The sequence below is a fragment of the Macaca nemestrina genome, chromosome 15, assembly GCF_043159975.1.
Source record: "Macaca nemestrina isolate mMacNem1 chromosome 15, mMacNem.hap1, whole genome shotgun sequence".
Taxonomy (NCBI): domain Eukaryota; kingdom Metazoa; phylum Chordata; class Mammalia; order Primates; family Cercopithecidae; genus Macaca; species Macaca nemestrina.
Window position 1 is genome coordinate 108,511,013 of NC_092139.1, and position 15,890 is coordinate 108,526,902.

General features: G+C 41.0%; 1 protein-coding gene and 1 pseudogene across 2 annotated transcripts in view; one reads left to right on the forward strand and one right to left on the reverse strand.

The window, feature by feature from the left end:
- The window catches only part of LOC105464393 (ST13 Hsp70 interacting protein), a 34,781-nt gene that overhangs the window by 15,076 nt on the left and 3,815 nt on the right, over positions 1–15,890 (reverse strand). For both annotated transcript variants that reach the window (XM_071080640.1, XM_071080639.1), the window contains exons 2-5: positions 12,576–12,633; positions 9,714–9,789; positions 6,077–6,147; positions 1,214–1,280 (exon numbers count right to left, since the gene is read on the reverse strand). In XM_071080640.1, the coding sequence (XP_070936741.1) occupies positions 1,214–1,280; positions 6,077–6,147; positions 9,714–9,789; positions 12,576–12,633 (272 nt within the window). The remainder of the gene's footprint in view (positions 1–1,213; positions 1,281–6,076; positions 6,148–9,713; positions 9,790–12,575; positions 12,634–15,890) is intronic.
- LOC105464391 (interferon-induced transmembrane protein 3 pseudogene) lies at positions 12,729–14,325 on the forward strand (annotated as a pseudogene).

Below are 15,890 nucleotides of genomic sequence, written 5' to 3' on the forward strand. Positions count from 1 at the left end.
GAATTGCTTGACTCGGGGGGGAGGTTGCAGAGACCCGAGATCGCACTACTGCATTCCAGCCTGGGTGACAAAGCACTACTGTGTCTCAAAAATAAAAATAAAATAAAATACAACTAAAAAAGAAAAAAGAAAAAAGAAAAAAATAACCTATTGTTACCTTGGAGAGTTAAAAAAATAAACATATAAAAAAAAGAGGCCAGGGTCGGGCGCGGTGGCTCACGCCTGTAATCTCAGCACTTTGGGAGGCCAAGACAGGTGGATCATGAGGTCAGGAGATCCAGACCATCCTGGCTAACTCCGTCTCTACTAAAAAAGACAAAAAAAAAATTAGCCAGGCGTGGTGGCAGACACCTGTAGTCCCAGCCGAGATGGCCTCACTGCACTCCAGCCTGGGTGACAGAGCAAGACTCTGTCTCAAAAAAAAAAAAAAAAAAAAAAAAAAAGAGGCCAGGCACAGTGCCTCATGCCTGTTATCCCAGCACTTTGGGAGGCTAAAGCGGGCAGATCACCAGGTCAGGAGTTCGAGACCAGACTGGCCAGCATGGTGAAACCCCATCTCTAATAAAAATACAAAAAATTAGTTGGGCATGGTGGCACACGCTTGTAATCCCAGCTACTTGGGAGGCTGAGGCAGAAGGATTGCTTGAACCCGGGAGGCAGAGGTTGCAGTGAGCTATCACGCCACTGCATTCCAGCCTGGGTGACAGAGCGAGAATCCGTCTCAAAGACAAAACAAAACAAAAACAAAAAAACAAAACCGAATACTATCAGCACTTTCTCACTCTGAGGGGATTTTCTGAAGAGAATCTAACATGCTCTGACTAGGAATAAGATTGTTATGCCTATGAACATCATCATCTGTCAAGGGTATTAGCATGTAAAAAGTTAAGGGTCACTGTTCTAATACTACTATTTTTTTTTTCTTTAAAGCCTTTCACCCCTTTAAAGTCTCTTCTCAGTAGAAAAACACCATGATAGGGTCAGGAAATCAGAGGCACTGAATCAAATCAGAATCTGTCCTTGCAGAGAGAAGGTAATACATACTGAGTGATTTCAGCCTCTTTATCAATGAGGAAGGAGTGACTGGATAATAGGACACTATCTTCTCTAGTACAGGACAGGTACATGTAACTTCTCTTCTACTTTACCACGATTTAAGTTACTGCAATAAATATTCTGACTACCACAGAAATGTAGCAAAAAGATTACTCACCATCATTAAGAGCTTCAATAGCAGCCACTTTTTTATCATTTGCCTGATCCATCATCTCCTCTGTTATCTAGGAAGAAAATAAAAGTCCTCTTAGAATTGGTAGAGAGAGAGAGAAGGAAGCAATTTGTACTTTCTTAGGGATGAGGTGCAGTCACAATACCCATTTTCATTCATTCTTCTCTAGTCTCCAGAGAACAGAGAGACAATTATGATAACTCATTAGTGAGAAACTACATATGAGTTTTAACCTTTTATACAAAACAAATTTTACTCCTACACTCTGCCCGAGATACAACCTTTGCTTAACCTTCCCGCCCAACCAAAGCATACCACCTCCTTCCCAGCTATCCATAAACATTAAACCCAATCTCCTCACAGAGATAACTAACTCCTTTTAGGTTTGAATTCTCAGAAGAGAAAGGTCTCATTCCTTTGTTCCCACAAACAACTACTGAGCACCTATACTATATAGATAGACCAAACACTGTACAAGATGCTGACAGTATAAAGATTAGTTAAGAACAACAACATGTGCTTCTAGGCAACAGAGGGAGATCCCATCTCTCCACAAAAAAAAAAAAAAGAAAGAAAACCAAGCTGGGCATGGCGGCACATGCATCTGGTCCCAGCTACTCAGGAGGCTGACTTAGGAGGATCACTTGAGCTCAGGAAGTCAAGGCTGTAGTGAGTCGTGATTGTGTCACTGCACTCCAGCCTGGGTGACACAGAGCAAGACCATGTCTCACCCTACCCCTGCAAAAAAAAAAAACAAAAAAAACAAAGACTTACAGCAAACATCCTCCTAAAATGGAAAGCTCAGGAGATCTTTAACCACAGGAAAAAAATACACAACTCATGCCTGTAATCTCAGCACTTTGGGAGGCCGAGGCAGGTGGATCCCTTGAGCCCAGGAATTCAAGACCAACCTGGGCAACATGGCAAAACCTCGTCTCTACAAAAAATAAACAAAAAATAAATATTAAATATAACAATTATTTTTTCTTTATTTAAAGACAGGGTCTACCTCTGTCACCCAAGCTCCAGTGCAGTGGTGCAATCACGGCTCACTGCAACCTCCATCTCCTGGGCTCAGCCTCCCCTCACATGTAGCTGGAACTACAGGCTCGCACCCAGCTAAATGTTTTGCATTTTTTTATAGAGACAGGTTTTCGTCATGTTGCACAGGCTGGTCTGGAACTCTTGGACTCAAGTCATTTGCCTGCCTCAGCCTCCGAAAGTGCTGGAATTAGAAGCATGAGCCGCCACTCCTGGCTGCAATTTTATTTTGAAGGTAATGCAGGACCATAGGATACAAAGTCTATATTCAGAGGAAAAGAATGTATGTGGTCTAACCAGACACTTTCCAAAATAAATCTGAAACTCCAAATGCCAACACTGGCAAGCATAATGGTATAAACCTGTCCTACAGAAACGGACAGTTGAGTAGTGAGATTAAAAGAACTTCCCCTAAAAATTCAGAGCCACCGGCCAGCCTTTCATCTGGAATTCATCCCACTACCAAAGTAACTGGAACAAACAAAAAAACACCATGCTGAGAATTTCAAGGGGGCCTTGAGTTGGTAGCACCAATTCAGTGACTTGATGGAAGCCATCACCTTCTTAACTAGGCCTCAAAAATTTTCTACAGGTTAAGTTCCAAAGAACACATTTTCAAAATATCACACACAACACACATCATAAAATAAACAAGGTACCTTAATGAACAAGAGCCATGAATAACAGAGTAAGACCAGCAAAGAGTTCAACAAGGAATTTAATGTGTTTAATAAAATTCTGAAAATGAGTAATGAGCAAAAGACTTCTAAATAACCAAGTAGACTTCGAAAAGATTTGAAGTACCAAAATGAAGAACACAAGCACTCCAATTCAAACATCAATGGAACAGAGAAAGTACAGACTGCTTTTCAGCAGACAGTGATAAAGAAATGAAACTTAATAATGAAAAAGTCTAACATAACCAGGGATTCAGAATTAAGAGCATAAAGTAAACAGGAAGGAGGCAATATTTGAATGAAATAACAACTGAAGATATTCTAGAGCTAAAGAAAGTTAACCCTAGAATTTGATGCTCAATGAATCCCAAGCAGGATAAATAAAAAATTATAAACCTAGATACATCATGAAAGAAGCAATACCATCAAAAAACGTAATATTTAACCTTTAAAGTTTCCTTTGACAAATGGTGACAGAAAGTACTTACATTTGTTCTTAACAAAAATGCACAAGACTTAGGTCTGGTGCAGCGACTCATACCTGTAATCCCAGCACTTTGGAAGGCCAGGAGTTTGAGACTTTGTCTCTACTAAAAATTTTAAAAATAAAAATAAAAAACTAGGCCGGGCGCGGTGGCTCAAGCCTGTAATCCCAGCACTTTGGGAGGCTGAGACGGGCGGATCACGAGGTCAGGAGATCGAGACCATCCTGGCTAACACGGTGAAACCCCGTCTCTACTAAAAAATACAAAAAACTAGCCGGGCGAGGTGGCGGGCGCCTGTAGTCCCAGCTACTCGGGAGGCTGAGGCAGGAGAACGGGCGTGAACCCGGGAGGCGGAGCTTGCAGTGAGCTGAGATCTGGCCACTGCACTCCAGCCTGGGCGACAGAGCAGGACTCCGTCTCAAAAAAATAAAAAAATAAAAAACTAGCTGGGCATGGTGGTGCATGACTATAGTCCCAGCTGGTCAGGAGGCTGAGGCAGGAGGATCACTTGAGCCCAGGGGGTCAAGGGTGCAGTGAGCTATGATTGTACCACTACACTCCAGCCTGGATGGAAGAGTGAGACCCTGTCTCAAAAAAAAAAAAAAAAAAAAAAAAGCACAAGACTTACAGGGAACATGTTAGTAAGTTATTAAAACATTTTAAAAACACCTAAAAATTAGGCAGATAACATTATTTATGGATACTTTATCTCAATGGTGAGGAGATATATCTTTTCCTGAACTTGATTTAGATTTAAGACAATTCTAACAAAGGAGAAAAAAAACAATGGGACGGGGGAGACTTGACCAACCTATTTCTAAAATTTACTTGGAAAAACAAAAAGAACAGCTGAAAGACTAAAAAGTTTTGGGGGTCCTTGTTCTACAAAATAACAAGACAGTATCAAACGATGTGGCATTAGTGAACAGAAAAAAAACAGACAAGCAGAACAACAGAGTCCTCAGACAGACCCACAATATTCGGAAACGGTGTATTTCAGTACTGGCGGGACCGGCAGACTAAAGGTGAAAGGTAAGTGTATAAAGTGTTCAGAAAAGAAAAAACAATGCACTACAGTGATTATAACCATAAAGTAATAAAGCAGAAAATATCTGCATTAAAAGATGCTATTTTTGAAACAACATGAAGATGAGCAAAGATGAGTCACAAACCAGTAGAAAATATATGCAGCACCAGCAACAAATTATTAGCATCCAGAATATTGAAACAAAATACAAAGTAGTAAGAAAAAGATTCAGCAAAAAGAGGAAAAAGAGTTTAAACAGGACTTCGCAAATGCCGGTGAATGGCCAATAAACATTTAAATATGCTTGGCCTCAGTACGAATCAGGAAAACGCAATTTTTTTCTTTTTTTTTTTAAATACAGAGTTTTGCTCTGTCACCCAGGCTGGAGTGGAGGGGTGCGATCTCAGCTCACTGCAATCTTTGCCTCCTGGGTTCAAGTGATTCTCCTGCCTCAGCCTCCCGAGTAGCTGGGATTACAGGCGTGCACCACCACGCCCGGCTAATTTTTGTATTATTAGTAGAGACAGGGCTTCACCATGTTGGCCAGGCTGGTCTCAAACTCCTAACCTCAGATACCCACCCAGCTCAGTCTCTCAAAGTGCTGGGATTACAGGTGTGAGCCACCGTGTCTGGCCAGGAAAATGCAAACTAAAAGCCAAAAAAAGATACCATTTCCCACAATACTGGCAAAGATGAAATTCGATAATATCAAGCTTTGAAGATAAAAACCAATCTTTTAAAACTGCTATTACTATATTAGAGTTTCTCAACTGTTTTATCAGACACCAAGGAGCCTTTTTAGACATCTTTTCCTCATTTCCACATCGCCAATTCTAATACCACAGATACACTACATATTAATATTCTATGAGTCTTTGGAGGACCACTAACCATTATAATACGTAGAATTTTTTTCAAGCCCTCCTCCCAAGAACCAATTTTTACTCCCTTGAGGGCCCGTTATGACAAAACCATTTTGGAATACAATTTGGCATTAGATATTCCATTAAGAGCAACTCCACTAGTAAACGTGTATTTTAAGTGAATTCTAGTAGACATGTATTTTAAGTGAATTCTGCGTTACAGTGCAAACAAGCAGTCACACCAGACGCAAACTTAAAAAACAGATAACTTTGGGAGGCCGAGGCGGGCGGATCACGAGGTCAGGAGATCGAGACTATCCTGGCTGACACGGTGAAACCCCGTGTCTACTAAAAAAATACAAAAAAAAAAAACTAGCCGGGCGAGGTGGCGGGCGCCTGTAGTCCCAGCTACTGGGGAGGCTGAGGCAGGAGAATTGCGTGAACCCGGGAGGCGAAGCCTGCAGTGAGCTGAGATCCGGCCACTGCACTCCAGCCTGGGCGGCAGAGCGAGACTCCGTCTCAAAAACAAAAAAAACCAAAAAACAAAAAAACAGATAAAACAGAAAGTAACAGTATTTATTTTCACAAGTATTTTAAGTAGTAAAATACAATGCTTGCCTAAATGCCTGAAGTCAGAGAAAGATTTACTACGCACTTTTCCTGGAAGAATCGTGTCGTAAAATAATTGCAACAAGAGGACCTTTCATGTTTCTTAGAATAAGCAGGAAAGCAGGAAATCAAGTCACCGAACTTACCTCTGCATTTTCATCTCCCATTTCTTGAGGAGAATCAGTGTCTGGTTCAATCACACCTTCTTTATCAATTTCTGCCAAAGTTGAGAAAATGACAATAATACCTGCACTGTGCAATATAGTAGCCACTCCCAAGATTATTAAAAACTGATGTACTATGTCTAGTACAATTAATTGAATATTTCGTTTTAATTAATTTTGATTTAAATATTGATGCATTTTAAAATATGTTCCCATTAAACATTTCATTGCTTTGGTAAGACTACAAGTACGTTAACTCTCACATCATGTAAGATATTTATCATCAGGTTGTAGGGGGGTTGTTGGCACGTGCAGTTTCTAGTATTACACATAAATACACCACTCATTTAGTCTTTGTATATAAATACACCATCGATTTAGTCATTATCAACAAACTGATTTAGTTCAAATAATTTTCTTCTACACACTGATGTACTATACGTTTTTCAAAAACACTTTATGTAGGTAACACAAGCTACAGTGATACTTTAATGTAAATCAAAATATTTTAATATAATTATCTTCATTACTTTCCTTTTTAAAATTAAAATATTTTGGGGGGCACAGGATCTTACTATGTTGTCCAAGAAATGCTCCCACCTCAGCCTCCCAAAGCACTAGGATTCCAGGCATGAGCCACTGTAGCTGGTCCCTAATTACTTTCATTTTTAAAAGTAGCAGGCCAGGCGCGGTGGCTCAAGCCTGTAATCCCAGCACTTTGGGAGGCCGAGATGGGCGGATCACGAGGTCAGGCGATCGAGACCATCCTGGCTAACATGGTGAAACCCCGTCTCTACTAAAAAAAATACAAAAAAAACTAGCCGCGCAAGGTGGCGGGCGCCTGTAGTCCCAGCTACTCAGGAGGCTGAGGCAGGAGAATGGTGTAAACCCGGGAGGCAGAGCTTGCAGTGAGCTGAGATCCGGCCACTGCACTCCAGCCTGGGCAACAGAGCGAGACTCCGTCTCAAAAAAAAAAAAAAAAGCCAGGCGCGATGGCTCAAGCCTGTAATCCCAGCACTTTGGGAGGCCGAGACGGGCGGATCACGAAGTCAGGAGATCAAGACCATCCGGGCTAACACGGTGAAACCCCGTCTTTACTAAAAATACAAAAAATTAGCCGGGCGTGGTGGCGGGCGCTTGTAGTCCCAGCTACTCGGGAGGCTGAGGCAGGAGAATGGCGTAAACCCGGGAGGCGGCGCTTCCAGTGAGCTGAGATCCGGCCACTGTACTCCAGCCTGGGTGACAGAGCGAGACTCCTCTCAAAAAAAAAAAAAAAAAAAAATAGCATGGACAAATTTTAATTTTAAAATAAAGGCTTACTGCTAATGCAGCATCAAGTACCAAGGCTAGATTTAAAAATATATTTAGTTACAGATGTGTGCCACCAGGCCTGGCTAATTTTTTTATTTTTAGTAGAGACGGGGTTTCTCCATGTTGGTCAGGCTGGTCTCGAACTCCCAACCTCAGGTGGTCCACCCGCCTCAGCCTCCCAAAGTGCTGGGATTACAGGTGTGAGCTACCGCCTGGCCTCAGGCATACCTCATTTTATTGTGTTTCACTTTACTGCACCCCCACATAATGAAATGATTCTCACCCCATCATATTAATAACCTATGCATCTCACATATTTATTTATTTTTGGTTAGAACACTGAAGATCTAGTCTCCTAACAAATTTCAAGTATACAGTATTATAGTCATGCTGTATACTGGATCTCTGGAATTCATTCAGATTATAGCTGAAAGTTTATGCACTTTAACAGGGTAAAAAAATTTAATCAATTTTTAACAGGAACTAAGCTTGTCTAACGGTCAAAGTTTGATTTGTACACAAAAAGGAAAACACTTTTGGGTGGAGATTTGGTTAAAAACTTTATTGTAGTTTTAGAAACTGCTAGAAAGTAAGACTAAAAAGGCATTTTATAAAAAGTAAAACATCTTCAATTTAGCATTCGAACAACTGCCAATACAATATAAGACCTCTAATGATATCAAAGATCATTTGATTCAGGCCAGGTGTGGTGGCTCACGCCTGTAATCCCAGAACTCTGGGAGGCCAAGGTGGGCAGATCATCTGAGGTCAGGAGTTTGAGACCAGCCTGCCCAACATGGTGAAACCCTGTCTCTCCTGAAAACACAAAAAAATTAGCCAGACATGGTGGCACACACCTATAGTCCCAGCTACTCGGAAGGCTGAGGCAGGAGAATCGCTTGAACCCAGGAAGGAGGGGTTGCAGTGAGCCGAAATTATGCCACCACACTCCAGCCTGGGTGGCAGACCAAGACTCAAGTCTCCAAAAAAAAAAAAAAAAAAAGATTCAAAGTTTGAAACATTTCAAGTACTTTTCTTTAGGTTCTGTGATATAAGAGATTTCTCAATTGATAAACTGGGGAATACTTATACCCCAAAGGACTTTCAAACTCATGAAGAAATTTTGTCAACTTGTGGCAAAAAACCAACCAAACTCATAGCACAGATAACAATTCCTCTAAATATGAACCAGTTTTATCAACATGGTTGTAAGTACTAAACGAATACTATTTTTTGGTACTCAATTCAGTTACGGGAAAACTTTTGGCTGGGCGTGGTGGCTCACATCTGTAATCCCAACACTTTGGGAAGCCAAGGCAGGTGGATCACCTGAGATCAGGAATTCAAGACCAGCCTGACAGACATGGCAAAACCGTCTCTACAAAAAAAAAAAAAAAAAAAAAAAATCAGCCGTGCCTGGTGGCAAACGCCTGTAGTCCCAGCTATTAGGGCGGCTGAGGCATGAGAATTGATTGAACCTGGGAGGTGGAGGCTGCAGTGACCTGAGATCATGCCACTGCACTCCAGCCTTGGCGACGCAGTGAGACTCCATCTCAAAAACAGAAAAAAAAAAAAAAAAAAAAAAAAAGATAACTTTTAAAGTATGCTTAGAACAACTTTAATATGTAACCCAACTTTTTCTAATACAAACATTACGAAGTCTGATTTATTATCAGTGAAAATGTAAAATCTGAATTGAGGGAATACCACTTGTGTACAATACCCTTTGGAGTTTGAATGTTATTAAAAAAAGGAAAATAATTTATTAACAATATATTGAGGCCAGGCACAGTGGCTCACACCTGCAATCCCAGCACTGTGGGAGGCCGAGGTGGGTGGATCACAAGGAGTTCAAGGCCACCCTGGCACACATGGTGAAAGCCTGTCTTTACTAAAATTACAAACATTAGCCGGGCATGGTAGCACGTGCCTGTAATCCCAGTTACTCGGGAGGCTGAAGCAGAACTGCTTAAACCCGGGAGGCGGAGGTTGCAGTGAGCCGAGATTGTGCCATTGCACACCAGCCTGGGTGACAAGAGCAAGACTCCGTCTCAAAAAAAAAAGAAACAGCCCCCTTGCCAAAAAAAATATTCATTACACATGTCAATATTTCAACCAATATGACATTAATATCTGAATTTATTTCATGTTTCCTTTTACTTTCTAAAATGTGACTATTAGAACATTCTAAGTTTCATATGTGCCATTATATTTCTATTACACAGTGCTGATTTAAGTCACCTTAATAAAAATCAACAAAGGATCACATCATAAGTTTTCAAATACAAACCAACTACCATCTCCTCACCTAGATCACTTTCCTCACTTGATGGTTCGTCTGCCTTTAAGTCTTCCTCCACCTTCTTACTATCAGGTTTTTCTTCCTAGCAAAGGGAAGGCAAACAGTATCAGTATTTAATAACATACCCAATATTTATACTAATTTCTACAAATCTATGTATAAGCTGTTCAAATATGGCCAGGCATGGTGGTTCATGCCTGGAATTCCAGCACTTTGGGAGGCTGGGTTGGGTGGATCATTTGAGGTTAGGAGTTCAAGACCAGCCTGGCCAACATGGTCAAACCGTCTCTACTAAAAATACAAATCAGCTAGACGTGGTGGTGCACGCCTGTAATCCCAGCCACTTGGGAGGCTGAGGCAGGACAATCACTTGAACCTGGGAGGCAGAGGTTGCAGTGAGCCAAGATCATGCCACTGCACTCCAGCCTGGGGACAGAGCAAGACTTTGTCTCAAAAACAAAAAAACTGTTCAAAATAAAGTTTGAACATTGACAATGAACAGTTTAGAGATTATAAATAGCCTCATGTCCACTCACATTATGTTTTATTGTCAAATTTAGTAAAAATCTTTACAAGGGTTTTTGAGTTTTGGAACTGCAAATAAGAACCTGAGGAACTATAATAATAAACAATGAAAATTCAAAGAATTTAAAAGTGCACATGACATTATAGAAAGCAACATTTTCTTCCCATCCTATAAGTAGTCAGTGTGGTTTCTTGTATATCCCATTCTAGGATAGTCTCTCTGTATAAGAAACAACTCTATCCTTTGCCTTTTACATTTAACAATGCTGTGTATCTTATGAATTATATACCATTATCAGCCTATCTTTATCTATTCACTCAACCATATATCATTAACCAGTTTTTTTTTTTTTTTTTTTTTTTTTTTTGAGACGGAGTCTCGCTCTGCCGCCCAGGCTGGAGTGCAGTGGCCGGATCTCAGCTCACTGCAAGCTCCGCCTCCCGGGTTCACGCCATTCTCCTGCCTCAGCCTCCCGAGTAGCTGGGATTACAGGCGCCCGCCACCTCGCCTGGCTAGTTTTTTGTATTTTTTAGTAGAGACAGGGTTTCACCGTGTCAGCCAGGATGGTCTCGATCTCCTGACCTCGTGATCCGCCCATCTCGGCCTCCCAAAGTGCTGGGATTACAGGCTTGAGCCACCGCGCCCGGCCTCCATTAACCAGTTTTTTAGGTTGCTTCCCTGTTACTTAAAAAATTAGAACCAAGGCCGGGCGTGGTGGCTCATGCCTGTAATCCCAGCACTTTGGGAGGCTGCGGTAGGCAGATCACAAGGTCAGGAGATGGAGACCCTCCTGGCTAACATGGTGAAACTCCGTCTCTATTAAAAACACAAAAAAATTAGCTGGGTGTGGTGGTGGGCACCTGTAGTCCCAGCTACTCAGGAGGCTGAGGCAGGAGAATGGCATGAACCCGGGAGGCGGAGCTTGCAATGAGCCAAGATTGCGCCACTGCACTCCAGCCTGGGCGATAAGAGCGAGACTCCGTCTCAACCAAAAAAATTAAAAATTAAAAAAAAAAAAATTAGAACCAAAGACCTACCTTGTTACAAAATATTTGTTGAGTCCCTATAAAATGTGCAAAATCTAGGTGTTCTAGAATATATTGAAAAGACCAGTCATAATTCTAATTTAGAATGTTTTTCTTACAAAAAATTTTCAGCTGACACATAGGTTAAATATAATTTTGCCTTCATATGCATTTGCCAAATGGCAAAATACCTACGGCTCAGAAAATACCACTCTGATAAATGACTCTTTTAAAAAAAGGTAACTACTTTTTGGGCTTTTGCTTACCTTTTCTCATTCTCCTTCTTAATAGACATAACTTCTACTTTAAGATCCAAATAGATATCAATGTTTAAGTTTCTAAATAATAAAACAGCTAATTTTCTTATCAATTTAAGACAGCTAATCAGAAAATTTGCAAAAAAAAAAAAAAAAAAAGCCTTTTAGATATGAAGGCAGAAGAGAGAAATAAAAAATTATGAAGAAAGCATTCTTGGCCAGGTGCGGTGACTCACACCTTAGTCCCAGCACTTTGGGAGGCTGAGGCAGATGGATTACTTGAGGTCAGGAGTTCCAGACCAGTCTGGCCAACACGGCAAAACCCCCATTTCTAATAAAAATAGAAAAATTAGCCGGCCATCGTGGCATGCACCTATAATCCCAGATACTCGGGCGGCTGAGACAGGAGAATCGCTTGAACCCAAGTAGGCTGATGTTGCAGTGAGCCGAGAGTGTACCACTGCACTTGGACCTGGGACACAGTGAGACTTTGTCTCAAAAAAGAAAAAAACAAACAAACAAAAGAAAACGTTCTTAAACATGTATTTTCCCCTTCATCTGTCTCTCAACTTCAGCTACCGGTAGCCTTCTCCTAATCTTACACATCCTTTAAGCAAATATGCCAACCTAACACCATGACTCACATTCAGAAATATTACTCAGGTAGTAGAGCAAAAAAATTAAATTCCTGAACTGGGATACTTCTTCATTTACTCTGCAAATAATAAAGTACTTACAATGTATATGACACACTGTAAGGCAATGATGAAGACTACGGATACGTACCATCACGCAACTTACCACTTACAGGCCATACATGTAACTTATTGTCATGCATTCTAAAACAGTGAACATCCAACCCTAAATTCTCAGTTCTAAATCAGAATCCAGCGAATTCGGTCTACAAAGTTTATAAAGACAAAGAGGTCTTAAAAGATCTTATTTCCAAGTGATCTTGGGGAAATCAGGAGTGATAATTGGAGAGCAGCAGCTTAAAAACAACCCCTAAGAAACCTTATAGTACTTTATCACAAAACATACAAATGAAATTAAAACTTACCTTGGTATTTTCTTCTGATTTAGCTTTCTGAGTAGCAGGTGGTACTTTACCCCCCATGCTTGAAGAAGAGGAGAAAAAAGAAATTTGTTTAGAAAATTAAAGTTCACTATCACGCAACCCATTTATACCTAAAAAATAAAGTTAGACATTTAGATGACTACATTTTCAAAATTTAAAAGTAAACACTCAATTGATCTGAATCTGTGGTATTATTATGGTCAAATTTTTTCCAGCTTAAAATTTTATTTATTTTTAGGCTACTGGCTAATCCACCCCTTTCTTTGCCTCAGTAAGTCTAATAAACATAATTTATAGCTTCTCTGTGCCTCTTCCCAGAGGAAGAGGCAGATATGTCAACATGGAATGACAAAATAATTTGTACAAGCTGGTAACTTAGAATTCAACTCAGTAGGTATATTTGAATCCAAAATTTGAAACTTGAAATAAGAGTAGTTCAATTAAATTTAAATATGCAGTTTATGAAATAATTATGCAGTCATGATATAATAATTCAAAATGTTTATTTCCTGTGACTGAGACCTACGAGGACTTTTCTTGCTTATATTTGCATGCCCATTACATTATACATTTTCTTCTTATACACCCCTCCCGACCTCATCCATTAATACTTCCTCCTGGCCCTACAAACTCTTCTTTTACAAATAGTCCAGGGCAACACAATTCATTAGAAGTAAATAACTAGAAGAGGAAGAAAAAAGATACAAAGTGGCCAGGCACAGCAGCTCACGCCTGCAATCCCAGCACTTTGGGAGGCTGAGGTGGGCAGATCACCTGAGGTAGGGAGTTCGAGACCAGCCTGACCAGCATGGAGAAACCCTGTCTCTACAAAATTAGCCAGGCGTGGTGGCGCATGCCTGTAATCCCAGCTACTCGGGAAGCTGAGGCAAGAGAATTGCTTGAACCTGGGAGGCAGAGGTTGCGGTGAGCCAAGATCGCACCATTACATTTCAGCCTGGGCAACAAGAGTGAAACTCCGTCTCAACAAACAAACAAACAAACAAACAAACAAACAAAAAACACAAAGAATTAGCATTACATGCTCCAATTTGGTGCAGACACTATAGCATATAGGCTACCTGCGACATTCCAGTTACTAAAATGGTTGATAGATTTGAGAACACTTCACAACAGTTGGAAGCAACACAGACATTATTAAAATTTGCCTTAAAAACAAAGAAAAAAGACTAACCCGACCACCACTGGCCTTCGCAGGACACCATGAACCACAGTCCAAACCTTCTTCTCTCCTGTCAACAGCGGCCAGCCCCACAACTATGAGATGCTCAAGGAGGAGCACGAGGTGGCTGTACTGGGGGCGCCCCACAACCCTGCTCCCCTGACGTCCACCATGATCCACATCCGCAGTGAGACCTCCGTGCCCGACCACGTCGTCTGGTCCCTGTTCAACACCCTCTTCATGAACCCCTGCTGCCTGGGCTTCATAGCATTCGCCTACTCCGTGAAGTCTAGGGACAGGAAGATGGTTGGCAACCTGACTGGGGCCCAGGCCTATACCTCCACCGCCAAGTGCCTGAACATCTGGGCCCTGATTTTGGGCATCCTCATGACCATTCTGCTCATCGTCATCCCAGTATTGATCTTCCAAGCCTACTGATAGATCAGGAGACATCATTCAGGCCAGGAGCTCTGCCCATAACCTGTATCCCACGTGCTCCACCTTCCATTCCTCGCCCTGCCCCTGGAGCCAAGTCCTGTATCAGCCCTTTATCCTCACACACTTTTCTACCATGGCATTCAATAAAGTGTACATGTTTAAAAAAAAAAAAAACAAAGAAAAAAGTCATTAACTATGTAAAACAAGGGATATATTAACTTTGAAAACAGAAAGGGTTGATTCCTTTTTTTTTTTTTTTTGAGATGGAGTCTCGCTCTGTCACCCAGGCTGGAGTGCAGTGGCATGATCTTGGCTCACTGCAACCTCTACCTCCTGGTTTCAAGTGATTCTCCAGCCTCAGCCTCCCGAGTAGCTGGGATTACAGGCGCATGCCACCACACCTGGCTAATATTTTGTTTTAGTAGAGACGGGGTTTAACCATGTTAGCCAGAATGGTGTCGATCTCCTGACCTTATGATCTGCCCGCCTCGGCCACCCAAAATGCTGGGATTACAGGCGTGAGCCACCAGGCCCGGCCTGATTCTTTGTTAACTAGAGTTGTCATATCTACATTTACATTCATTTCAATTGGGTGGAATTTGTGGTCATAAGGGTATGTGCAGGTTGAATTTAAATGAGTATCAGTTTTCCGAAATTCTTTTATCAATTCACACTTATATCAGCAACCCATGAGAATTCCAACTGTTCCACCCCTTGGCCAACACTTAGCTATTGTCCATCTTTTTTTTTAGCCATTCTGATAGGTGTCTACTGGTATCTCATTGCAGCTGAGTCCCTTTTCATGTATTTACTGCTCATTTGAAAAGACTTTTTTGTAAAGTTCAACTCTCATCCAGCTTTCTAAAAGATTGTCTATTTATTTGAAGGTGTCGTTTGTATATTCTGCATATGAACCCCTTGTCAGCTTTATGTGTTGCAAATATTTTCTCCTACCATGTGGCTTGCCTTTTCACTCTTTTAGTATCATCTGAGGATCCCAATATGAAGCAAAAGTATAAATGCAAAGTAGCAAATGGAACAAAAAGAAACAGAATTTGGAATTTCTTATAAGCACCATTCAAACAAAATGTGCCTACTTTTTCCATCATGCTTATATGATAGAAAAAAATGTTACTCAGTACCCTTAATATGGAATAGCTCCCATGTCAACAATAAAGATATGATCCAAAACATCCTAATCTGCAGTTCAGCAAAGTAAAATGATTTAATGATAAGGAACAGGCATACAGACACCACAAAATTCTTTTCTATGGAGATACTACTTTGCGAAAGAGCACGGTAATCACCAGTCCTTTGTAGTTAAATTTTAACGAAGACACAAGGTTTCTTACACTATGTTCTTCCTAAGTTTCAAAATGCAGTGTCAGGAATGTATTCAGGGTGACATCCAGACACAGTATAACTTACGGTACACCAACTTGGGGAAGTGATATTCCTGCCAAGAAATGTATTAAGCTAAATCCAATACTCAGGGAAGGCCAGACAAACCCAAATTTAGAGAAGTCTACAAAATAACTTGACTATAATATTCAAACTGTCAAGATCATGAAACTCAAGGAAAGACTGAGGAACTGTATCAGAATGGAGACTAGGTGACATGGCAACTAAATGCAACACATAAATCTGAGGATTAGATAGCATGCATGCATCAGTATTAG